General features: G+C 39.2%; 1 protein-coding gene across 11 annotated transcripts in view; it reads right to left on the minus strand.

Moving 5' to 3' along the window:
* The window catches only part of mbnl2 (muscleblind-like splicing regulator 2), a 145,710-nt gene that overhangs the window by 62,181 nt on the left and 55,702 nt on the right, over positions 1-27,827 (minus strand). For 9 of the 11 annotated variants that reach the window (XR_008723589.1, XM_055636686.1, XM_055636687.1 and 6 more), the window contains exon 2: positions 16,024-16,860. Coding sequence is in view for 10 of the 11 variants with exons in the window: in XM_055636686.1 (XP_055492661.1) it covers positions 16,024-16,197 (174 nt within the window). In the remaining variant the exon portion in view is untranslated. Of the gene's footprint in view, positions 1-16,023; positions 16,861-16,998; positions 17,324-17,419; positions 17,441-27,827 lie in introns of those variants that run through there. The other 2 variants (XM_055636683.1, XM_055636682.1) reach the window with 2 other exon arrangements.

A 27,827-nucleotide genomic window follows, 5' to 3' on the forward strand; every position in this document is an offset into this window, starting at 1 on the left:
AACACTTTCCTTCCTGGAAAATTTCCAATTTGGTTGGCTCTGCTGGGTTAGGTTTCCTTCTGTATGCAGCCAAATCATTTTAACTAGAAAATGTCTCAATTTTCAATTTGCATCCTTCAACAGGTGTGACACCCTTTGATAAAAGTATCTATATATGAGGCAGCTAATATTATTAAAACAATGACATCAGCTTTTCCTTAACCTTCCAAAAAGTTTTATGCAATTTGGATAGAGCAACACAGAATAAAACATAATTGGTGGCATTATGGTATTGGGCAAAGCGAGTGGAATATAAATACTATCAGTTGATTTTGTTAGGTTTTTATCAATGCAACTTTGATGCATTTTTCCATTTGCATAACCGAACATTACCTACTCTGATAACAGGAACAATAGGAAGAGCAGATGAGACACAAGATCAAAATCAGACTGGAGGCCTGCGACTGGTGGTGTGCCTCAGGGATCAGTGCTGGGCCTATTTCTGTTTATATCAATGATTTAGATGAGAATGTACTAGGCATCATTACTAAATTTGCAGATTACATTAAAGTAGGTGGTATCGTACAGTGAGGATGTTTTCAAAAATTACAGCAGAATCTTGATCAGCTGGGCATGTAGGCTGAAGAATGACTAATGGAGTTCAATGGACGACAGATAGCACAATGGGCTAAGAGTTCGGCTGGCGACCGGAAGGTAGCCGGTTCAAATCCCGCTTGGAGTGCATACTGTCGTTGTGTCCTTGGGCAAGACACTTCACCCACCTTTGCCTGTAATGGAATGTTACGGCGGCAGGCGCGGGCACACCGCGACGCCCTGTGTCTCCCTTTCAAGGGAGATGCTAAAAATGCATTTCGTTGTCTCTGTACTGTACACTGACAATGACAATAAATTGAATCATTTCATTTTTTTTTTTTTTTCAATGCACGTATGCGTGAGGTGTTGCATTATAGGAAGTCAAATCATAGCTGGACCTCACAGTGGCCCTGGGGAGTGTTGTAGAGCAGAGGGATCTAGGAGTACAGGTGTACAGTTCTCTGAAAGTGGCATCGCAGGTAGACAGAGTGGTAAATGTGACAATGGAGGAGGCCCAGGACAGAAAGGTCAGATTGGGAATAGGAGGGGGAGTTAAAGTGCTGAGGAACCGGGAAATCAGGTAGGTTAAGGCGGACTGAACAGAGGTGTGCAGCGAAGCGATTGTCGAGCCTGCACTTGGTCTCACCGATGAACAGGAGTTGACACCTGGAACAGCGGATACAGTAGATGTGGTTGGAGGAGGTGCAAGTGAACCTTTGCCTCACCTGAAAAGACTGTCGGGGTCCTTGGATGGAGTCGAGGAGGGAGATAAAGGGACAGGTGTTGCATCTCCTGCAGTTGCAGGGGAAAGTACCTGGGGAGGGGGTGGTTTGGGTGGGAGGGGACGATTTGACCAGGGAGTTGCAGAGGGAATGGTCTCTCCAGAAAGCGGAAAGCAGTGGAGATGGGAAGATGTGGCCAGTAGTGGGATCCCGTTGGAGTTCTAATAGCAGTTCTATTAACTTAGGCAGCTTTTTAAATATCAATTATCAATTCTGCCTTAAAATTTCCATCCTGCAATTTTCCAAGCTCCAAACTGTTGCGAAAGCATGGGCTGCAGATTTCTGTGTTTATCATCAATTCTATTCCACATTCATCAACATAAAGCACTGAGAGGTAAAAATGATTTGCCTATGGTCATTTTCTAACAACATTCAAAGCTATATACGCCTTTGCATCTTAAAAATTATAAGCTGAACTAAGTGAACAGGTTAGGTTCCTTTCTCCAGATAAGACGAGTGGTCATAAAATTGTTGCTGTAGGCGTTTGATAGGATAAAAGAACTAAAGTGATAAGAATGTTTTCACATATAGGTAAGTCCGATGCTAGCAATCATAATGTAAAAAGATCACTAATAAATCTAATAAATTCAGGGCAAAGTTCTTTACTCCAAGTTGAGAAAATGGAAATTGTTTGGATTTGCGTGTGGAGTGGTTGAAACAAATATCAAAGATTAAGCTGGGGGGAAATTAGATGTGCAGGAGAGAAAGCACTGAAGGAGACATTGATAACAACGGTGAGTGGAGTTGAGGGAAATTCGCCTGGTGCATAAACTAATAAATAGTTTGTTATTATACAGTAAATATACTGAATGTGGTGTTCTAAAAGAATAACTGACATTTAAAAGCATTTATAGTGTTTTATTTATATAGGTTTGCAGTTAGCAATTATTCCTAATATTTACCAATACTTTAAAATAATAATTTTCCTTTTATAAAAGGAATTCCGTTTTTCAAAATGAAGTTACAATTAACAGTATTATAATTTTTGTTAATCTGCAGCATCTTTTTATTCAAATGTTGATGCAAATGTGATTCTCCTCAAAAGGCATATTCTTTTATCAAATATTTCAGTTTGTTAATCAATTCACAAAAGGCTCCAAAGATAATTAAGACCGCTGGATCTGAAAGAAAACAGTAGCGGCAGACAAACATTCCAAACATTCTTTCAAAATGATCAAGGAATTCCAGGCACATTTTCTGCATTTAAACATTTAAGGTCCTTAGTTATACATTTAGCTAGATGAAGCTAACCATTCTAAATTTGATTTCTGCCATAATCGGCAACTAAGAAGAAGCTTTGGTACAGCTTGCTCTTCAACAATAGTGAGCAAATCAGAATGCTGGTCATGATGGGGCACTCCTTTTTAAAAAAATAGATATAATTTTTAAAAGGAAAGGAACTGATATATTCAATAATCTTAGTCTTTTATTTTCTTTTAATTCATTTTTTTAAAAATAGCAATAAACAAATCTACCTCTGGGGAGGTAAATCCAATTGTTCACATAACACTGATTTTCTTTTAAACTTTCAACATCTTACTTCTAGTAAATAGTAAGATGTCCCAAAATATTTGTGACACTGAAAAAAAAAGGTGTATGCAGGGAATTTCAAAGTCTGGATCCAATGAAGATAAAAATGCCAATAGTGGAATGATTAAGCTTGAGTCTGAACAAGGATCCCGACCTGAAATGTCACCAACCGTCCATTCAGAAAGTATTCAGACACCTTCACTTTTTCCACATTTTGTTACATTACAGCCTTACTCTAAAATTGATTAAATTATTTTTTTTTAAATCATCAATCGACACACAATACCCCATAATAAAAAGTGAAAACAGGTATTTTGAAATTTTTGCAAAGTAATAAAAAGAAATAACTGAAATATCACATTTACATAAGTATTCAGACCCTTTACTCAGTACTTTGTCGAGGCACCTTTGCCAGCGATTACGGCCTCAAATCTTCTTAGGTATGATGCTACAAGCTTGGCTCAGCTGCATTTGGGTAAATTCTATTGCACAGCTATTTTCCGGACCCCCAGAGATTTTCAACCGGGTTCAAGTTTGGGCTCTGGCTGGGCCACTCAAGGACATCCACAGACTTGTCACAAAGCCACTCCTGTGTTGTCTTGGCTGTGTGCTTAGGGTCGTTGTCCTGTTACATAGAAACATAGAAAATAGTGCAGGAGTAGGCCATTCGGCCCTTCGAGCCTGCACCGCCATTCAATATGATCATGGCTGATCATCCAACTCGGTATCCTGTACCTGCCTTCTCTCAATACCCCCCGATCCCTTTAGCCACAAAGGCCACATCTAACTCCCTCTTAAATATAGCCAATGAACTGGCCTCAACTACCTTCTGTGGCAGAGAATTCCAGAGGTTCACCACTCTCTGTGTGAAAAATGTTTTTCTCATCTCGGTCCTAAAAGATTTACCCCTTATCCTTAAACTGTGACCCCTTGTTCTGGACTTCCCCAACATCGGAAACAATCTTCCTGCATCTAGCCTGTCCAACCCCTTAAGAATTTTGTAAGTTTCTATAAGATCCCCCCTCAATCTTCTAAATTTTAGCGAGTACAAGCCGAGTCCATCCAGTCTTTCTTCATATGAAAGTCCTGACATCCTAGGAATCAGTCTGGTGAACCTTCTCTGTACTTCCTCTATGGCAAGAATGTCTTTCCTCCGATTAGGAGACCAAAAGTGCACGCAATACTCCAGGTGTGGTCTCACCAAGACCCCGGACAACTGCAGTCGAACCTCCCTGCTCTTATACTGCAATCCTTTTGCCATGAATTCTAACATACCATTTGCTTTCTTCACTGCCTGCTGCATCTGCATGCCTACTTTCAAAGACTGGTGTACCATGACACCCAGGCCTCGTTGCATCTCCCCTTTTCCTGATCGGCCACCATTCAAATAATAGCCTACTTTCCTGTTTTTGCCACCAAAGTGGATAACCTCACATTAATCCACATTATACTGCATCTGCCATGCATTTGCCCACTGACCCAGCCTATCCAAATCACCTTGCAGCCTCCTAGCATCCTCCTCACAGCTAACACTGCCCCCCAACTATGTGTGATCCGCAAACTTGGAGATGTTGCATTCAATTCCCTCGTCCAAATCATTAATATATATTGTAAATAGCTGGGGTCCCAGCACTGAGCCTTGCGGTACCCCACTAGTCACTGCCTGCCATTGGTGAAAATGACCCGTTTACTCCTACTCTTTGCTTCCTGGGTGCCAGCCAGTTCTCTATCCACATAAATACTGAACCCCCAATACCATGTGCTTTAAGTTTGGAAGGTGAACCTCCGCTCCCATATCCGCTTCCTGTTGGAAGGTGAACCTCCGCTCCAATATCTTTAAAATGATGAGAGGGATAGACAGAGTTGATGTGGACAAGCTTTTCCCTTTGAGAATAGGGAAGATTCAAACAAGAGGACATGACTTCAGAATTAAGGGACAGAAGTTTAGGGGTAATATGAGGGGGAACTTCTTTACGCAAAGAGTGGTGGCGGTATGGAATGAGCTCCCAGTGGAAGTGGTGGAGGCAGGTTCATTGGTATCATTTAAAAATAAATTGGATAGGCATATGGATGAGAAGGGAATGGAGGGTTATGGTACGAGTGCAGGCAGGTGGGACTAAGAGGAAAAAATTTTGTTCGGCATGGACTTGTAGGGCCGAGATGGCCTGTTTCCGTGCTGTAATTGTTATATGGTTATATGGTTAATATAACCATATAACAATTACATCATGGAAAACAGGCCATCTCGACCTTTCAAATCCGTGCCGAACACTTATTTTCCCCTAGTCCCATCTGAGATCCAGAATGCTCTGGAGCAGGTTTTCATCAAGGATCTCTCTGTACTTTGCTCCAGTCACCCTTTCCCTCGATCCTGACTAGTCTCCCAGTTCCTGCCGCTGAAAAACACTCCCACAGCATAATGCTGCCACCACCATGCCTCACCGTAGGTATGGTATTGGCCAGGGATGAGTGGTGTCTGATTTCCTCCAGACGTGACGCTTGGCATTCAGGCCAACGAGTTCAATCTTGGTTTCATCAGACCAGAGAATCTTGTTTCTCATGCCTTTTGGCAAACTCCAAGCGGGCTGTCACGTGCCTTTTACTGAGGAGTGGCTTTCGTCTGGCCACTCTACCATAAAGGCCTAATTTGTGGAGTGCTGCAGACATAGTTGTCCTTCTGGAAGGTTCTCCAATCCCTCAGAGGAACTCTGGAGCTCTGTCAGAGTGACCATCAGGTTCTTAGTCACCTCCCTGACCAAGGCCCTTCTCCCCCGTTTGCTCAGTTTAGCCGGGCGGCCAGCTCTATGAAGAGTCCTGGTGATTCCAAAGTTCTTCCATTTAAGAATGACGGAGGCCGCTGTGCTCTTCGGGACCTGCAATGTTGCAGAAATTGTTTTGTACCCTTCCCCAGATCTGTGTCTCGACACAATCCTGTCTAGGAGGTCTACGGACAATTCCTTCATCTTCATGGCTTGGTTTTTGCTCTGACATGCACAGTCAACTGTGGGACCTTATATAGACAGGTGTGTGCCTTTCCAAATCATCTCCAATCAATTTAATTTCCCACTGGTGGATTCCAATCAAGTTGTAGAAACATCTCAAGGATAATCATTGGAAACTGGATGAACCTATGCTCAATTTTGAGTATCATGGTAAAGGGTCTGAATACTTATGTAAATGTGATATTTCAGTTATTTCTTTTTAGTTACTTTGCAAAAATTTCTAAACACCTGTTTTCGTTTCTTCATTCTGGGGTATTGTGTGTAGATTGATGATAAAAAAATAATTTAATCCATTTTAAAATAAGGCTGTAACGTAACAAAATGTGGAAAAAGTGAAGGGGTCTGAATACTTTCTGAATGCACTGTATCAATGTTCTCCAGAGATGATGCCTGACCTACTGAGTTACTCCAGCACTTTGTGTCACTTTTCGTAAACTAGCATCTATAGTTCCTTATTTCTACATGGAATGATTAAATTCAGGGACCTTCAAGAGGGCAGAACTAGAGCACTAATGATTACAGAAACACAAATCATAGGAAGGGACAAAACAGAAGAGATTTGAAACCATTTTAAGAAATGCATTGCTGGACTGGGAGTCACATGAATGATGGATAAACCAGATTTGGCGAGTTACAATTAGGGTAGCAGAGCTTTAGATGACCTCATTAATGGAAAATGGAGCACAAAGCCAGCCTGGAGAATATTTGAACAATCTACTTGAATTAACAAGTGCCAATCAAACCTAGAAGAGCGTATTATTTTCTCAGTCATTACTTTATACATTCTACCCTCATTCTACAATTATTAAATCCAGATAAATACGTCAAGGCTATACTAAAAGCATTTCAGTGAATGTGGTGCTCTTGTCTATCAACTCAAGAATCCAAAGGTGGCATTCAAAGAGTACGGATGGGAATGCTGGCCTACATATATCCCTCAACCAACATTTGGAAAGTTATACAGTCATTAACTGATGAGGATCATCAATCCCAAACACTATTTTGGTTTTTCTCCCCACAGATGCTGCTTGATTAATACTTTTCTGTGTTTTCCCCCCACAGATTTCCCCCCGCAGATATTTGCTTTTCAGTCATTTCTCAATGTGATACCAGTGTTCAAACAGGCTGTCACGTTTCCCTACACAAACACAGGGCCAATAATCGGGAAATACTTAATTTTCTCTGTGGCACATTGGTATATCTTAAGGCAATGATAGATACTATAAAATATGAATTGTGTCTAATGATAAATAGCTTAATATATAGTTCAAAACAGGTAGAAACAATGAAAAATGCATTCATGATTAAACTGGAAATGCACAAAAATCTACAAAATGAGGAATTGTTATGTTTTTAATTTACAGTATATAATAAATTAAAATCTTCTGGAAAATTCTTATTAAAATATTTCAACAAACCATTAAGTATAGAAAAGTCAAATATGAATGGAAAATGAAAATTGTATGCCAAACATAGTTAATTTTAAATCTTTATTCAATGGACTTCATAATCAAGGTTGAGTTATCTTTATTTTATTCGGATGCATTGTGCAACATTATCAAAAGTATTAGTATTGGCAAGAGCAACCTTCAGAGCTGTTCACGTGGTCTGCCCTGTTTCGACTAATGCAATCAACCTGGCGTGTACAATCAAGTAAGATCAAAATAGAGTAAGTTGTCATACAACTTTCGGCTGTGCATGCCATTCGCAAGAAGAAGAAGAGCTGTGGAGAAAGACTGGGGCAGGGGAAGCGGAAAGATAATTGGACTGTGGGCACAAAAAGCTAGAGTAAGCAGGAGAGGTAGCATCTCTGGAGAGAAGGAATGGGTGACTTTTCGGGTCAAGACCCTTCTTCAGACTAGTTCGCAATAAAGGAAATGAGAGATATAGACAATGATGTAGAGAGATAAAGAACAATGAATTAAAGATATGCAAAAAAGTAACAAGGATAAAGGAATCAGGCCATTGTTAGCTGTTTGTTGGGAGAAGCTGGTGTGACTTGGGTGGGGGAGGGGCAGAGTGAGAGGGAATGCCGGGGTTACTTTCTCTAAAAGTTAGAGAAATCAATATTCATACCACTGGGCTGTAAACTGCCCAAGTGCAATATGAGATGCTGTTCCTCCAATTTGTGTTTAGCCTCACTCGGACAATGGAGGAGACCTAGGTCAGAAAGGTCTGTGTGGGAATGGGAAAGAGAATTAAAGAGTTTCGCAACCGGGAGATAAGGTAGGTTCAGGCGGACTGATTTAAGCAAGGATGACTGAGCAACATATAAGGGTTCAAATTCACTGTCCTTATCTGGAACCTCTTCTGTGTCTAAAATAATGTGAACATTTCTGTTGCAGATACCCACCAAACGTTTTCCTTGCCTCCACAGTGGCATTGTATATATCTCATGAGGCTCTGCGGATTTATCCACGCAAGGCCCAAAATATGTCTAATACTTATCTTCTATAATATGTTCTAGAAATCTGCCATCTTATCTAACTAGAACATGTTCTTCCACATTGAATACAGTTGAGTAATATTAATCTCTGACCTCATCTATGCCCTCTGGCTCCACATGCATTGCCACTCTGATCCCTAATGAGCCCAACCCTTACCTTGATCACTAACTTGCCTTCAACATGCTTAAGAATGTTTTGGAATTGTCCTTAATCTTGCCTAATCTTGTCTTAATTTCCAGCCCATCCTAGTCTTTCTCCATAACAATTTTAAAACTTGCATAGTAATGGTCGCTGACACTCCTTCTATTTGCACAGCTATATTCCAACAGATTAGAACTAGCACCTCCCCTTCTGCAATGGGACTTTCTACTTTGTGTCTCAAAAAGTTTTCTCCTGGCAGCTCTAAAAAACTCCACCCATTGTAAAACTATCAGCCTTAGATAAACTCAATTAATATTAGGATATACTGAAATACTATTATTTATACCTTTCTACGATTTGCCAACATATCTGGTCTTCTGTCTTGTCTTGACTAATTGCAGGTTTGTAGTGCACGTGCAAAGTGACCACCCCCTTTTTCGTTTACAAGTTCCACCAACATACATCCTAAATTGAACAACACTCTGGGATATCTTCCATCCTTACTGCTGGCTTCTTGATTAATACAATCAATTGATTGATTGATTATCCCTACTATTTTACAACCCGCACCACTCACAAGCCATTTAAAACTTCACACTCCAGTACATGTTGCCAGTCCTGCCTATCTTTCAACCACATCTCTGTAATAGCAATATCATATCCTCACATGTTATTCGCAATCCTCATCTCATCCGCCTTGCTTTGCCTACTCCGTGTGTTGAAATAGATGCAGCCTTGCATTCCTCCCATGTGCCTGGAGACTTAGTTTTCCATTCTATACTTGACTGTTCCTCACCCTCTACTGAACTCTTATTTTGTGTCCCATTCCTTTGCCAAGTTAGTTAAACCCTATCCAACAGCTCCAACCAACTCCCTCTGCAAGGGTGTTGGACCCATTCCAATTCATATGCAAACTGTCCAGCTTGCATAGTTTCTACTTTTCTCACAAACAGTTCCAGTAATACAGAAATCCAAAGCTCCCCTTCTTCAGCTGCAAACTCAACTGCTCAGTCCCCTGTCCTCTATTGGCTAGCGTGCAATACTCAGGAAGTAATTCAAAGATTACAACCTTTGAGTTCCTGCTCTTTAAATCAGCTACCTGGCTCCTTGCATTTAAGTTGCAAAGCTTCATGCCTCATCTTACTAAATGCCAGCGTGAACCTCAGCCACTGACCCTCCATCTTTAATATGTCCTGCAATGGTTCTGTGGCATTCTTGACTCTGGCATTAGGGAAGCACCACACTATCATGGACTACATCAACGGTCAAAGAAACACCTTTCCATTTTCCTCACCATTGGGCCACCTACTGTTTTGTCCTTGGACTTTATCTCTTCTTCTCTTGGACAGCTGAGCCACCAGATGTGCTGTGAACCTGCTTCTGGGTGCATTTTCCAACACAGAAAAACATAGAAACATAGAAAATAGGTGCAGGAGTAGGCCATTCGGCCCTTCGAACCTGCACCGCCATTCAATATGATCATGGCTGATCATCCAACTCAGTATCCTGTACCTGCCTTCTCTCCATACCCCCTGATCCCTTTAGCCACAAGGACCACATCTAACTCCCTCTTAAATATAGCCCATGAACTGGCCTCAACTACCTTCTGTAAAAACAATTTTGAGAGATGTACTTTGAGGCTTCCCTATTTACCAGCTTATCTCTCACTGTCTGCCTGGTAGTTAAATGTTCCCTCTCAGGCTGCACAACTGCTGCAGATGTGGTCAACCAGACGGCAGCAGTATCTAGGAATTGCACGATAGCCATCCTTGTTTGTTGATCTCACCTTACTAGTTGTGTCTCTTCCATTTCTGGTACTGAAATTGCCCACAAAGATCAGGATTTTATTAAAAGTCAGAAAATAAGTCATCCTTGGCCTTATCTCAAGTTTCAAGGGTTGGGGCATATGCATTGATGATCCCAGTTCTGTGTTAAGCGTGACCCAAAGAGTTATAAGGTGCTCAATAATTCCACTGGAGGGGTGTCGCTGAAATGCAGGACCAATTCATTCTAGACAGTGAATCTCACTCCATGAAGATGATCTTCTTCTGGTTTGTGCCTCAGGAACGATATCAAGCATCATGTTCTGCCTGCATTTCACCCTCCAGCAGCTGTTTGTAACTTTGCCCTTCCTTCCCCGAACCCCAAACTGGTTTAATTGGCCTTTTTGTCTGCTACCACCTGATTCTGTCTCACAACTCCACCCCTCTTCCATCTTGCTGCATCTGCCTGCCATCCCATACCGCATCTCAGTACACCAATTGCCCCTTGTCCCACCCTCTCCCACTTCTCTTTATACTGGCAATCTTCCTTCTCCATTAACAACATTAATAGGGAGTAAGTCCAAAATTGTTGTTTATCATAGCTTCTGAGACATTCATACAAGAAATAAAACTTTAAATTCTATTCTCAATATTAAAATATATTTTGTTCCACTTTTTACATGTTAAAAATATAAAAAGGACAAAATGTCTTTGTTAATTTTTCAACCTTTGCATACAAATCCCAGGACCCAGACCCCCCCCTGAAAAATACAACATATGAAGAACTATGACTGGATTGTAAATAACATACCCGAAACTATGCAAAAACATATTCAAAAACTTTAGTCGAGTTGCTTATCCATCAGACACATTACTAGCTCTTCCAAAAACAAGACAGTAATCAGTCAGTGAACGTTGGTTAAAATGATTAATAAAAAGCATCATCTCAAGAAAGCATGCCAACAAATGTTTTACTTGAATCACCTTCCAGTAAACAATGGGTGAATACAACCTGCTGACATGTCTTTGTACGACAGACCACTTAGAACAGTGAGCCAACTTAAATAGAAATAGAACTCCTGAAATGTTTTACACAAAAGCTGCTCCAATTTCAGAAATGGTCTAAATAGCAACGTGTTATGGTAGTTTTCATTGGGAGGGGGGGGGGGGGGGGGGGGGGGGGCGTAGGTCTTGTATCTGAAATAAGTGACAGAGAGAGAAAAAGATAAATATTTATGTCGTCCCTTTTGCAATTTTAGAATGCCCTGAAGTAACTTACAGCCAAGGAACTATTTTTAGTGAGCTATGATTGGTTGTAGGAAACCTAGCAGCTAATTTACAAACTCAAGAATTCACAAAGACGTCAGTGTGATAAGTCCAATTATCGCTGACCAGAAGATGCAAAAGGTCTCTGGAAAATAACACTTTTCAGACAATCTATTTCCTTTTCCAAAAAAAAAAGAATTCACTATTATAATAAAAACTGCTCTTTTAAAGAATTGTGAAATATGTCACTGAAGTTTATGTCACAGAATTTAAAACAAGATTCAAATTCTCAATCAATGCAACTTATTGGCTGGAAAATTAGGTTGCAGACAATGATTGCAAAAAAAGCATTAAAAAAAAAAAGTACCGTATTAACTATTAACATACCCTACAACTTATCACCGAGTTGCTTATCCATCAAACTTTTCTTTGATAATGTATCCAGTTTAAGACACGAGAGGTAGAAATTCATTCTCTGTGTTACGCACAAGACATGCACCAAAGTGAATGCAGATCGGACTCTGCTTCTGAACATCAGTTCGACTGAAGCAGAGTGGAACAATCAAACATTACTATTTGCACTATTTGAGCACATAATCAAGCAAAAATCAAATGATTTTCTATATCGCGTTCCTTTACAAAATCTTATAAAGCTGTGCTTTATGTTTGAAAAGGTGAGTCACAAAATCAGAGCTAAAGAAACAAGCAGAAACTTGTACTCACAAGTGCCGTAACACATCTCAAAACTATCCCAAAGCATTTTACATACAATTAGTTCGATGTCAGGTACCGGATTGTGAATTTACCTAGAAAGATCTGTTACGAATAACTGGATGAATAACTGGTTAGTGTTTTTCTGTAAAGGATTGGGAAAAAATGGTGGGTAGGACAGCTGGATAACTCATTACCAATAAAAACAGGAGGGGGGGGGGGAAACTAGGCTTTTTATCTTTGTAAAGAGATAACGTATACAGCTGAAGTCTGCTTCTATATGTCGAGAAGTAAACAGTCAGATATTCATCTGCACCTCGTCCAATCTTGTCCATTGCATTCCTGTGACCTCCTCTACATTGGTGAGGCCAAACGCAGACGAGACAACCACTTTGACAAGCACCTGTGCTCCGACTGCTAAGGACATCTGAATCTCCCAGATGCCAGCCATTTTAATTTTCTTTTCCATTCCCACACCAACCTTTCTGTGAGCAGCAAGCTTAGGCGCAAAGTCAAATATAGTTCACAGATTACTTTTCTCAGATGTCTATTCATGTATTAATAGCAGTAGTATTGTAGAACTTATATTGTTAGACTTTTAGTTTAGTTTAGAGATACAGCATGGAAACAGGCACATCAGCCCACCGAGTCTACGCCGACCAGCGATCCCATACACTAGTTCTGTCCTACAAGCAAGGGATAATTTACAGAAGCTAATTAACCTAGATATCTGCTGTCTTTGAAATGTGTGAGGAAGTGGGAGCACCTGGGGAAAACCCACTTTTGAATACAGTGAAGTTGAATTCACTTTATATTATAACCGAGGGGTACATATGAACTAAAAAGACAATTGATGTTTAACAAACTGCTAATTCAGGCTTCAAGTTTATTTTGACACATGTATTATTGCCTCTGACCTCGTAAAATGGACTAAGGCACTTTGCAGATGAAACATCCTGCAACTTATCACCAAGCTGATATTCTAATATTTGATCGAAAGGGTTAGGAAAAGAACATGTTTTAAGGAACATCTTAAAAGATGAAAGAGAAAGAAGATTAAGCAGTGAATTCCAGAGTTTAGGACCTTGACAATAAAGGCACAGTCTCCAACAATAATGTATCTATAACCAGGGGATGCTCAGCAGGCCAAAATAACAACAAATGCAGTTATCATGGAAAGTTGGAAGGACTGAAAATGAATATAGAGACAGGACGGATTTGACATCAGTGTTTTAAAAATATCAAAAGCCATGAACTAAAAACTGTGCTTTTCCCCATTGTTACCCTTCTTATTCATCATTACACAAGCCGTAAGCTACAAGCAAAAAAAAGTTAAGAACACATTGACGTTGGAGCAATCCTTAATTTGTCCACCAAAGCAAAAATAAACGAGGTTCTTCTACTTCCTTATGTTTTGCAACGTGATCTGGCACTACCCGACTTCAATATACTTTCTACCTATATCTTTATACCTCACTGATCCTATCAAAAGTGTTTCGACTAACCAACACAATGAGTCACTTATCATCTGCCTTGGTTCATTAAATTCTCACCTTTTTACTTTATTGGTATTGGTTTGTTATAGCCATGTATACTGAGATGCAGTGAAAAGCTGTTGTTTGTGTGCTATACAGTCAAATCAAATCATACTATAAATGAGTACAATCAAGTCATACATAAGTACAACAGGTAGTGCAAAGAGAAAAATTACAGAATGCAGAATATAGTTTACAACATTGTAGCATCAGAGTTACAAAGAAAATGTCTAACATCTGCGAGGCGGTAGATTGGAAGATCGGGCCTACACCCAATCTTATGGGAAGACCGTTCAGTAACCTCATAACGTACCATGACCAACCTCTCAACACATTTCATGATGGTAGATGAAAGAGCTACTGGACAATAGACATTAAGGTATGCGCTCTTGCTTTTCTTGGGTACCGTGAGCTTCTTAAAGTAGGTGGAGACTCAGAATGGAGGATTAAGAGTTTAAAGATATCTGTGAATACTTCTGCCAGCTGCCATTAGGTTCTGAGGATGCGACTGGGGACTCTATATGGCCCAATTGCTTTCTGTGGGTTAAAACTCAGGAAGACCAATCAGACATTTGCCCAGTGACGAGGGTTACAGGCTGAAAATTTCATGCAAACGTGCCAATCAGTCCATCCCATGATATATTACAGACTAGCAGGAAGATGATAGAATACTGAGATAAGTTTATGAGTTAGTTTAATTGTTGGCTTGTATAGGAAAATAGATTTCAAGGTGGATCTTTTTAAAATACAGATATGGCAGGCCAAATTACAGGAGTTAGGGAGTTCCAAAACAAAATGGCCCATGTAAGTAAACCTTTTACCACCAGTGGTAGGTGTTCATCAGAAGTAACTTCTATATTCATGACCCAAGATAGCAACAAAATGGTAAATTTATTATGGGAACAGATGCAGCGGTACTGCATCATATTTGTTTCGACTGGACTTTTTGGTTGCGGAAGATGTCTACAAAAGATATTTATCATCCTTTTATTGTCATCTTGCAAAGCAACAATGGTACAGTGCAAAATGAGAAGACGTTTCCCAGGGAATACCGGAGCATCGCACATAAAAAAATTAAACATTTCACGCATAAATAAAAACTATTTAAAAATTTTTTTTTTAAATTAAATAAAAAAACATATAAGTAAGAGGAGAGAGGAAGAGTTGATCTTGTTTGAGAAAGTGATCAGTTGTGGAATAAAGGTGCCGTAGTCATCCAAGGGTAGATTTTTGAGTAGTAACTGTGATAGTGAAGTCTGAGTTTCGGCAAATATAGAAATGCCAAATCCAGAGAATGATGACAATAAGTTCAGCATTATTTACACTTACACTCACATAGTTCTGATTAAGGAGTGATAGGTACACCAAAGGTGCAAATAAAAATAGAAATGTGATTGTTTAAATAAAAGAAGGTGTCAAAGTTAGAGGTCAGAAAATCACTCATTAATCCTATAACAACAGAGGTGTTATGGTGCGGGGAAAGCATTAGGAGTTAACAGTAATTCTGAGTGAGCTTTTCCCATCATTAAATTTTTAAGTGGAGAAGAACAGAAAAAGAAAATCAAAGCGGTAAGAAAGTACTGTTCAGAAATAACTTGAGAGGTTTTCAAGGAGGAGTGCAGGATGTCATAGGAGAGATTTTTTTTTTTAGCAGTGGGTGAGCTAGGTTTCTGGATACAGAAATGAGCAGAGTGGGAATTTGGGCATAATTTGAATACTCTAATGTTAAGGAAATAGTCCAAAGATTAAAAGCATTGTGAGGAAAGGTAATTGGTAAAGAGGTATGTATGTAGCTTTTCAGGGCTTGTAATGAGTTGGATGATTAGCCATGATCATATCGAATGGCGGTGCAGACTCGAAGGGCCGAATGGCCTACTCCTGCACCTATTTTCTGTTTCTATGCTTCTATGTAATATTTTAAAACAATTTTTCAGGTCTGTGAAAATAAATATGTGGATTTGATGAAACATTGATAGTAAATAAGTATTTTTCATCGGATACTGTAATATCCTAGAGTAGTTAAAAACTATTTTCAGAAGCTACATACAAGGCACGTTTGAAGAAAAGATACATTCTTATTCTGTCCTTCAAAGATAATTAAAGCAGTCCACTGAAAAGTGCCAATGTTCTATAGTTAAACTTGTCAAATTCTAATATATGTTCATACGAATAAGATACGGTTAGAGTCCCGAGTCTCCAAATCAGATCAATGGACCTTGTGTCAAAATACTGGAAACTGCACCAGTGAAAAGCTTGAAGTTAAAATATCTTACCTTGAGAGAATCAAAGCATGCAATAACTCGTCCGTTTTCAACTTGACAGCTTTTTGGTGGATGTGCAAACTTGCATTCCTGGTCTGAACGTGAACATGTCCCTCTCTGAAACTGTCTGCACACTTCTAATGTCAGCCATTTTGTATCACGTACTGGAGTAACGTTTACAGCCATAATAAATCGAAGTGTTTTAGCGTGTTTTAGAACAGCTTAATATCAGTATTCTGAGGGAAATGCAGCAGCCAAAAGAATTAAAAACAAAAAGATATTTTTTTCAATATATAAAATACTTCTGAATGTTCATGAACAAAATAATCACTTCATAAAACGCTGCTCGAAAATTGGTTTGCCATGAATTAGTCAACATCAAAACAGTCAAGTCAGCAAGTAGTCGATCGGTCACTGGTTGAGCTGCGGCCTTCCGTTTGAGGAGATTTAACCCTTTTTTCTTTTTGTCGATATGATAGTTGAAAATGTATTTCTGCTGACACGTTCACTTTATTGCTTTTAATTAAAAGTTGTTTTGACGCAATCACATCAGTTGATTGAATATGAATCGTGCTTGATTCACTTTGTTATTGATTTTACTGTATTCAGCGTAAGCTCTCCATATGTTGGTTAGTTCTTCCTGCAGTAGATTGTTGTTCCAGATTTTTTATGTAGTGTTCAGTTTAAGATAAAACAGCAGCCACAGATGCAGCAGAGATTTCGGTTTTCAGTTGCACGTTAGGCCAGACATTTGTCTAATTGGCAGCAAGCAAGGCTCACGAGAGCAGACCGACCTACAAGCAGTTCCAAGTAACACAGACTTCAGCAAAGGCACTTTTCATGACATACCTGTTGAGGGAAACAAAAATAAAACAAAAATCATGCTTCTGTAAAGTAACTTTCACTGTTTAAACCAGCATACGCAATAACATACAGCCATCATTTCATTTTCCATGTACTCGAGAAGAGAACGGAAGCAGTACTAACAAGGCAGCATACTGCAGTCAGCCATGCTATTGCAGATTAAAAAAAGGAGTTGGCTTCCCTCGTGAAACTATGCTTGATCGAGGGAACAGCCAATCGTAACATGTATTGCAGCAATATTCTGGGCAGCAGTCCAATAGTCTGATGTATTTCAAATGGCTGAGTGTGCCAGATGACATTACGCTCTCAATACAGAAAATGCTTCAACCCAATACGACCAGGCCTAATGCTATATAGAGGTACTGTGTAGGCCTGCTTTCAAATTGATTGGGAATTCATCTCTACAGACTACAGTGCTCTACTGAATATGCACTGCCTCTATTAACTCGATTCTTCCTGTTCGTTCAGGAGGGGTGCTATTCCCAAAAAGGCACAAATGCAGTCGCAACATTCAGTACCCTTATCTGGAAGAAAATGGACTTACAGTAATTCAGTCAATATTTCACAAACATCTGCGAACACTTACATCTACAGATGCTGAGCAGAAGGGAACCACAGAAGGTAATGACGGAATGGGGGTGGGGAAAGTAAACAACACAAATTCTGTCAAATAGGCAGCAGCTATATCCTACTTCCTTCATGATTTAACCCTATGAATGCTAACTAAGAATGAACACATCTAAATGTTGCACTTATCAGGACATTATAATATCACAATATTGAATTATTCTTTCTAACCTCTATTATGTGGCTGATTTGAAAATTATACAGTTAATTTAAAATCTAGTTTTAAAACTCTATATGTTCTGACTGGTTAGCTGAATCATTCTTTGAAACAATTGAAGATGACCTCTATACAACTGTCGGGACAGTCACATGACTCACTGAGAGTGGCGACAATGAGGCATAACAGAATTAAACTATCATTTCTAGACAATTAACCAGTCAAAAACACAATTCAAAAACAAGATTTCAAAAGTATAATGTATTGATTAATAATCCAATTTCCTGACAGAACATAATCATTGTCACAATCATGACAGAACAACAGAACATTGTCTAATTACAAGAGAACTAGCACATATTTCAATGGCATGTGGCTCCAGAAATGCAAGCATTATTTATCCACAACTTCAGCGGCTTGTTAAAACCACAGTTCTTACAAACAAAACGTTATGCTTTTATTGAGCCACAAGATTAAAAAATTTGGTTTATGCGTCAAATTTAACGCAAAGAGATTATGATCAGTGCAACAGATTTTTGGGTAATACTCGTGAAATTCCAGTACATTTTTAGTACAGGATTTCAAAAATAAGCAGTAGTATAACATCATGGTATATCATATTTCAATAGTGTGGAATGGATGGACATGAGTGTGCAGACTACTCAAAACACAAAATTCCTTTCTCAGGGATAAACATTAGGTCCTGAGGAACACAGGAACAGAGTTACGCAAGCTAGTTTTTAAGCTGTTCAATGAAATTAGCTAATTCAATCAACTTCATCCTCTCCATATGGCAGGTACACACAAGCATGGTGATGGGGAGAGATAGGGTGCAGGACAGCTAAGGACACTTACAATTTGACATGCTCCAATTTAGCAATTAGGACATTAGCACTAAACCAGGGTGGAAGATTGCAACCTTCACATGGTCCGCCCTATTTCAACGAATGCAATCAAGCCGGTTTGCACAATCAAATAAGATCAAATAAGATCAAGTTGTCCTACAAATTCACGCCAAATTCAAGAAGAAGAAGACGCACGAAGAAGACGAAGAAACCATGTTAAAAAAAATTTTTTGGGATTGAATCAGCCATCAACTACAAAGTAGGAAATCTGACATTATGAAACAAACTCTGAAGTGGGAAAGAATCAACGATATTGGATGAAAATGTCAACTTAGTTAAAAAAGACCTTAAATGTCACTGATAGGAATAACAACACAGAATTTATATATTAATTTATATCAGTTGCAACAGGAAAACAAGTACAATTAACAACAAAAATGCAAATTGAAATGACAATGAATTTATTAAGCATATTCAGTATTGACCATTAAGTAAGTGGTAGTTAAATATTTAGGAATAATAAGTAAAATATTACAGTAAAGACAAAATATTTAAAAAAATGTATACTTACTGAATTAAAATGAAAGAATCTAATTAAAACAAGCTAAAAGCACAATACCTTTCTCTTGGTTAATAGGCTCAAATTGATGTAAATAGTGAAACAAGCAGTGGTTTAGATGATAACGAATGGAAATATCATACAATTTGCAGATAAGAGGGAGGCTAGTCTATTAAGTCCACAGTCTACACACTTATTGGTTCACTCCAACTCTCCTTACTCATCAAAAATGTATTTCTGCAGGACTTCCAAATTAATTTATTAAAAAATGAAATCTGTTTCAGAGAATTTACACTGGGCAATTACTAACTACCTATTTTCTTCTAATCAACCTTCCAGAATATGTGTGCCTTGTTACCATCCCAATAGAAACATAGAAAATAGGTGCAGGAGTAGGCCATTCGTCCCTTCGAGCCTGTACCGCCATTCGATATGATCATGGCTGGTCATCCAACTCAGTATCCCATCCCTGCCTTCTCTCAATATCCCCAGATCCCTTTAGCTACAAGGGCCACATCTAACTCCCTCTTAAATATAGTCAATGAACTGGCCTCAACCACCTTCTGTGGCAGAGAAGTCCACAAATTCACCACCCTCTGTGTAAAAAATGATCTTCTCATCTCAGTCCCAAAAGACCTCCCTCTTATCTTTAAACTGTGACCCTAGTTCTGGACTTCCCCAACATCGGGAACAATCTTCCTGCATCTAGCCTGTCCAACCCCCCAAGAATTTTGTAAGTTTCTATAAGATCCCCCCTCAATCTTCTGAATTCTAGCGTGTACAAGCCGTCCATCCAGTCTTTCTTCATATGAAAGTCCTGCCATCCCAGGAATCAGTCTGGTGAACCTTCTCTGTACTCCCTCCATGGCAAGAATGTCTTTCCTCAGATTGGGAGACCAAAACTGTACGCAATACTCCAGGTGTGGTCTCACCAAGACCCTGTACAACTGCAGTAGAACCTCCCCGCTCTTATACTCAAATCCTTTTGCTATGAATGCTAACATACCATTTGCTTTCTTCACTGCCTGCTGCACCTGTATTCCTACTTTCAATGACTGGTGTACCATGACACCCAGGTCTCGTTGCATCTCCACTTTTCCTAATCAGCCACCATTCAGATAGAACCATAGAAACATAGATAATAGTCTACTTTCCTGTTTTTGCCACCAAAGTGGATAACCTCACATTTATCCACACTATACTGCATCTGCCATGCATTTGCCCACTCACCCAACCTATCCAAGTCACCTTGCAGCCTCCTAGCATCCTCCTCACAGCTAACACTGCCCCCCAGTTTCGTGTCATTCGCAAACTTGGAGACGTTGCATTCAATTCCCTCATACAGATCATTAATATATATTGTAAATAGCTGGGGTCCCAGCACTGAGCCTTGCGGTACCCCACTAGTCACTGCCTGCCATTCTGAAAGGACCCGTTTACTCCTACTCTTTGCTTCCTGTGTGCCAGCCAGTTCTCTATCCACATCAATACTGAACCCCCAATACCATGTGCTTTAAGTTTGTATAGTAATCTCTTATGTGGGACCTTGTCAAAAGCCTTCATATATAGTAGAATATAGTAGGCCTAGTGGCCAGAAGATCTACGGTGACGGAGGAACTGAAGGAAATTCACATTAGGCAGGAAATGGTGTTGGGTAGACTGATGGGACGGAAGGCTGATAAATCCCCAGGGCCTGGTGGTCTGCATCCAAGGGTACTTAAGGAAGTGGTTCCAGAAATTGTGGACATTGGTGATCATTTTCCAATATTCTATAGATTCAGGATCAGTTCCTATGGATTGGAGGGTAGCTAATGTTATCCTACATTTTAAGAAAGGTGGGAGAGAGAAAACAAGGAATTATAGACCAGTTAGCATCGGTGGTGGGGAAGATGCTGGAGTCAATTATAAAAGATGAAATAGCGACACATTTGGATAGCAGTAACAGCATGGATTTACGATGGGGAAATCATGCTTGACTAATCTTCTGGACATTTTTGAGGATGTAACTAGGTAAATGGACAAGGGAGAGCCAGTGGATGTAGTATACCTGGACTTTCAGAAAGCTTTTGATAAGGTCCCACATAGGAGATTAGTGGGCAAAACTAATCCATAGAAAATTGGTTGGCAGACAGGAAACAAAGAGTAGGGATTAATGGGTCCCTTTCAGAATGGCAGGCAGTGACTAGTGGGATATCACAAGGCTCGGTGCTGGGACCGCAGCTATTTACAATATACATTAATAATTTAGATGAAAGGATTAAATGCAGCATTAGCAAATTTGCATATGACACAAAGTTGGGTGGCAGTGTGAAGTGTGAGGAGGATGCAGGGTGACTTGGACAGGTTGGGTGAGTGGCCAGATGCATGGCAGGTGCAGTTTAATGTGGCTAACTGTGAGGTTATCCACTTTGGTGGCAAAAACAGGAAGGCAGATTATTATCTGAATGGTGTCAAGTTGTGAAAAGGGAAAGCACAACGGGATCTGAGGGTTTTTGTTCATCAGTCACTGAAAGTAAGCATGCAGGTACAGCAGACAGTGAAATAAAGCAAATGGCATGTTGGCCTTCATAACATGAGGAGTTGAGTATAGGAGCAAAGAGGTCATTCTGCAGTTGTACAGGACCCTAGTGAGACCACACCTGGAGTATTGTGTGCAGTTTTGGTCCCCTAATTTGACAAAGGACATTCTTGCTATTGAGGGAGTGCAGCGTAGGTTCACAAGGTTAATTCCCGGGATGGCGGGATTGTCATACGTTGATAGAATGGAGCGGCTGGGCTTGTATAGTCTGGAATTTAGGATGAAAGGGTATCTTATTGAAACATATAAGATTATTAAGGGATTGGATAAGCTAGAATCAGGAAACATGTTCCCAATGTTGGGGGAATCCAGAACCAGGGGCCACAGTTTAAGAATTAGGGGTAGGCCATTTAGAACTGAGATGAGAAGACTTTTTCACCCATAGTGTTGTGAATTTGTGGAAATCTCTGCCTCAGAAGGCAGTGAAGGCCAATTCTCTGAATGCTTTCAAGAGAGTTAGATAGAGCTCTTAAATATAGCGGAGTCAGGGGATATGGGGAGAAGACAGGAACGGGGTACTGATTGTGGATGATCATCCATGATTATATTGAATGGCGGTGATGGCTCGAAGGGCCGAATGGCCTACTCCTGCACCTATTGTCTATTGTATAAGTAATTCACCATTTGGTTTGCAAAGTATGTGATCTTGAAAGATCTATGCTACACACTTCAACCATTGAAGAAATGCCCAAACTGCCACCTTTCTGCTCAACTCCAAAACCAGTTTGTCTGTCTATAAATGTTTTACCTTCCAACTGATTTGACTAATATATGCACAGTAAAAGAAAGAACAATTCAAATACTTGATTACACATTATGTATTTCAGAGGTTCTACAGCATGATCACAGGTATTTGTTAAGAAAGAAAGCGTCACACACGCAACACTACTTACCTTGAGTCTTACTACAGTGCTTCAGTATCAGCCACTGGTTAAAAATTAAAGACAATTTTAACTGGAGTTGACTACCATACTCATAACAGTAAATAATCATGAAAGTGCAGATTTGTGTCCCTAAGAGTATTGAAATTGTTCTTCTCACATGATTAAAACAGCATTTGTAAACTCATGAAATATCATCTAGAATCAGGTCAAACTTTTATTTGAAAGTTTCTTTAAAGTTTTTTTAAAACAGTGATCAGCGTTTGATTAATCTACAGTGCGAATTGGAAAAAATCTGCTTTTATATTGCTGGACCAAGAAGTTTCTTAAAAATCATAGCCTGCTGCATTTTGCTACTTTTGACTTTTGTTCCAATGGGTAAACTTATGGGCCTGTCCCACTTAGGCGACTACAGGAGACTGCGATCGCCACTTGTTCGCGGGTGGTTGCCGGGGAGTTGCCTTCATGGTCGTGAGTAGTTCCCACATTCTCTGAACTAGTCACGGCTTCATTCTGGTTGCCGCTAATTTCTCAACATGTTGAAAAATTAGCAGTGACCAGAATGAAGCCACCATGGTGAGTAGCAAGAATTCTCGTGCCATAGGTGCAGTGGTAGTGGGTCGCCAGGAGGTCGTAGGTTATTGTATGTTCTCATAGGTTGTCGCCGGTGCTGACCGGTGAATTTCATTAGCTCACTGGGGAAAAAAAACATAAAGAATAGTTTTCCCAAGGATAACCGACCGGTAATGTAAATGTCTACCGAGCTTCACAGCTGTGTATCTCTGGCTTCTTAAAAGTTGTCTCCACTCCTCTCTCCATCCCGTCTCCCCATTCTCCCCCCTCTTTTAAAGGATTTAAATGACCCTTCCCGTACACTGTGCTTTCACCGTCTTAATTACAGCGCCAACCTTCCTGTTTATCGTAATGTGGCTTTGTACCGTGTGAATTTCACTCAGACAGCTCTCCCCCTGCTTGCCCAGTCCCCCACCTGCATAACGGGCTGGTGAAGGAAGGGATGTATTCCACTCTGACAGTCGCCGTTCCAGCTGCCGGTTTTTCAGCAAACGGTTATGACTTGAGTCGCCGGCATTCGCCTGAAAAATCGCCTAAGTGGGACAAGCCCATTACACACTGTAAATACTATTGTATGTCAGCTGTTTACGAACATAATTAGCTTTTCCACCTGATACCCTGGTAGCTAGGTAATAATTTTTACATTTACAGCAGAGAATAATTTCAGCTATATAATCCCTATTGATGCAGCAGTAGCAATCCTATGTTCTATGAATGCCATTTCCTGACTTGAATATTTGAACAGCAGATTCTAATTCATTTTTACTTTTCACTTTGCTTAGAACCAAAGACAGGTCAAAACATTTGAACCAAGTAACAATTCTCTTTCACTACTGTTCAAATAGCTTGAGGTTTGGAGCTTTATCTCAAACAGAAAAAAAGTAAAATTTTCACAGCAATACCAATGTGGAATCACTGGGAATTACATCTCTTTGGAAAGAAATAGTTCCTTTTCCCTTAATCTTTTGCTACAGAACACTAATAATCCTGATCATAATGCTGGCAATAAATATGGTATCACGAGTAGGTCGTGAGGAATGGTATCTTTACTGCCGCAGTAACAGCTGGACTAGTTTAATAAAAAGACAGACTATACCCAAGGAATCAGTAGACAACTATTATTTTCTTTCCCCACAACATAACTTGCTGGGAAGATCTGGGCAGACAAACTTTAGCGATGACTTTAGTTTAAAACTTTAAAGTCACTTCCTTTACAAAACATAGCAGTACTTATTTTACGGCAATTTCTTCATATTGCTGTGAGAATACTTAGATGAATGCTTTTAAAACTACCAATGGAGCCTGAAATAAGTAAGAAGACTTAGATAACTAGTTTCCATTCCAAAGCATTAAAAAATGGGGAAATTGCACAAATTATAGATATTATAGAATAATCTTCCAAAGCCAATAATTTAAAAACTGTACCATTAAATTTGAAGTTTAATGATACCCTTCCCACTGCTACAGAACGGTGGGATTTGACCAATTAGCGTCAAGCTAAATAGCAGAGCCACTCGAATGACATATTCTTGTTCATATGTGTAATTCACTTCCCATCTTCTCAAGATTAACATTCAACAGAGAGAAAATGTTCAAGACAAAGATTCCATAGCAAGCAACAAGGATTAAAATTAGAAATTGATTGTCTTGATCCTAGCTCAAGGTAATTAATTAACCTCCAAATTTTGACTTTTTTTTAAAGTATTAAATGTTCTCACTGTTCATTCTGCACAAATCTAAATATTGTTGGGAGCTAATGCGCAAGGCATAATTGCGTCATGTTTTTACCTTTATTTTAATAATGAGGAAATCATAAAATAAATTTGATAAAATCCATCCTGCATCCAATGCTGAGATTCAAATGTTCCAAAGGAAATCTCATGAACCACCCACCCCCCCTTTCAAGACATTTCGCCAAACTTTTTTCAACAAAAATGCAACATAGAAACATAGAAAATAGGTGCAGGAGTAGGCCATTCGGCCCTTCGAACCTGCACCGCCATTCAATATGATCATGGCAACACATTCTAGGTACTAGTTAATTCAACCCGACAAAATATACGCATTCCATTATTAATAAAGTAGCTATTATTCTATTTATTTCTTTTTCAACAATTCTACCTCCAATGTTTGGATAAATGGGAATTTATATTGAAAACCTGTTTCTTGAAACATTCAGCAAGTCCATTTATCTTGCCACAGATATGACGACCTGCTGAGCATTTCTCACATTTTTTGCTTTTGTTTCGGATTTCCAGCATCTGTATTTTATTTTTGTTTATTTTTAGAAGCTCCTGAAAATGCTTGTTCATTAAACGGACGAGCTCTTTTCCAACAGTTTCTGCTTTCATTGCAGAACTTCACTTTTTGCTTTCCACTCAATTCTATCAGTTCTATAAAAAGGGGGAGAAAAATAAACTGTTCAGACTTGAAACACCAATCTAGCTGTGCAAACAGTAACTTTGACATTGCTTGTTTGTTCCTTTGATTCCACGGCCACTATATCCTGCTTCCTACTACTTATCTTCAATGTCTTCCAATTCTGACAAAATTTTGACACGTTGTGACTTGATCAATACTTCAACGCTGTATTTTAGTTTCCTGAAATACGAGTTATTTGTATTATTTCTTCAAAACTTAATATATCTTGAGCAGAACTCAAATCTATTTTTGGAAACGCAAGGAACTGCAGATGCTGGAAGCTTGTGCAAAACATAAAGTGCTGGAGGAATGCAGAGGGTCAGGCATCATCTGTGGAGGGAATGGTTAGACAACGTTTCTGGTCAGGACCCTTCTTCAGACTCTATCTTTTCTATTTTCAGGCAACATCAGGCTTGTTCTGCGTTTTCAACATCTTCTGCTTTTATTCTAATTCTCTTATAATTTAACTTTTCCATTTTGTTCAAACAATTCATTTAGTTCACATTAAAAATGCACTGCTCATTTTATTTCAGTGACTTTTAATATGCTCAATATATTGTCATTGATATTTCCTGAACAAATGCAACTGCAGATGCAATCTCATGTTTCTGTTTGGTTTGGAAAAGCAACTGTTTGCAAACAAAATTTGATTCCCGCCATTAGAAAGCAGACTGACAGTGACCTGTTGGTTGCCCACTAACATTGTTTATTTGATTTTTATAAATTTAAGTGCTACAAAACTGATAATATTTGACAGATATCAATCTCCATTGCTATGGAAATGGTCTTTTCCCAAAATACATTGGGAACAAAATAATTTATTACAATAGAAAATCATTTATCAATCATTTATTTTATTTTCAGTTCTGTAACAAAGCTGCAGCTGTAAAAAAATATGGAGAAAGGTTTCAATGGATTGGCTTAAAGAGCCAATCTCACACCTTGTGTCTCGGTCGATAGGTTACCGACAAATATTCATTTCAAACTCACAGTCCTCCATAGCCATATTTACAACACCTTCCTTCACCCTGCATTTTTAAAGAACTCCATTCCATTCTTGAGGGAAAAAAAGCAAGTGCAGGAGGAACTCAGTGTGTCAGGCAGCATCTGGGGAGTGAATGGAGAGAGACAATGTATTGGGTTCCTACAGACTGAGTGGAGGGGAAAAACATTCAATTAAAAATTTCCAGCAACTGCTGTTTTCTGCTTCTTCTTTACAACATTTCTTCCTTTATCATCCCTCTCTTCTGGCCTAAATCTGCTCCTTCATCCAAACCTCCTCCAAACAAATCAAATGTGATTAACAAGTATTTGTTATACTCTCAGAAAGCACCAGCAGAATCCGAGTCATCTGGTTTGTCATGGTCTCAACACTATCAAAGACTTTCTCTACATTCTTTCCACCAACACCTGCATTCTTATTTTCTCACTTTTCCACTATCCAAAATGATAATTCTGTTTGCCTTTCTGCAGGTGCTGCCCAAGCCACTCAGAATCTCTTGAATTTCCTTTTTATTTCCCATCATTTGTGTTTGTGAACTGAGAAACCTTCAATAAAGATAGCAAAGGTCAAAGCTGTCAACACCTGCACCAACATATTCAAGGTTAATCAAAGTCATTTGACAGAATTCCTGTTTTCTATTATTCTGTATTCCTGTTTTCTATCCGTGTTTCTGTACATTCATAATTTCAATGAAAAACTAAGTAAATGTAGTCGATGGTATGCTGGGCTTGACCTTCCAGCAAGAGTCTGAAGAACGGTCCTAACTGGAAACGTCATCTGTCCATTTCCCTTCAGATACAGCCTGACCCACCAGTTCCGCCATAAGATTGTTTTTTTAAATCAGGATTGCAGTATCTGCAGTCTCGTGTCTCCTCGGTACTGCATAGCTGCTGAAATCAATGCCCTAAATTATTTCAATGCAATAAACACATCTTATTTGGCTCCACTGTAAAGTACTGTAGATACACCAGCTTTTATTTCAGACTGAAGATGCATTGTGCTGAAATATTAATTCTATTTTTCTCTCTTCATAAATGTTGCCCGAGCTATAAAATACTTCTCCCATGTTCTGTTTTTAGGCCTAGTTCTAAACCACCTCATGTTAATATCTGGCATTAGAAGAGATTGACGGAGATAAGTGGGCTCTTGTCCCTATAAACATATGCATTTATAAAGAACCAATTCAATGTCAAATGATTTCAATGTATTCAAGAAGAACACGGCAATATATTCAAATCACCATTATAAAAATCCAAATGATCAAATTTGCAAAAAGGGAAACTAAAAAAAGCACTCCTTGCGTTCCAG

This window comes from Leucoraja erinacea, chromosome 6, assembly GCF_028641065.1.
Source record: "Leucoraja erinacea ecotype New England chromosome 6, Leri_hhj_1, whole genome shotgun sequence".
In the NCBI taxonomy this organism is placed as follows: domain Eukaryota; kingdom Metazoa; phylum Chordata; class Chondrichthyes; order Rajiformes; family Rajidae; genus Leucoraja; species Leucoraja erinaceus.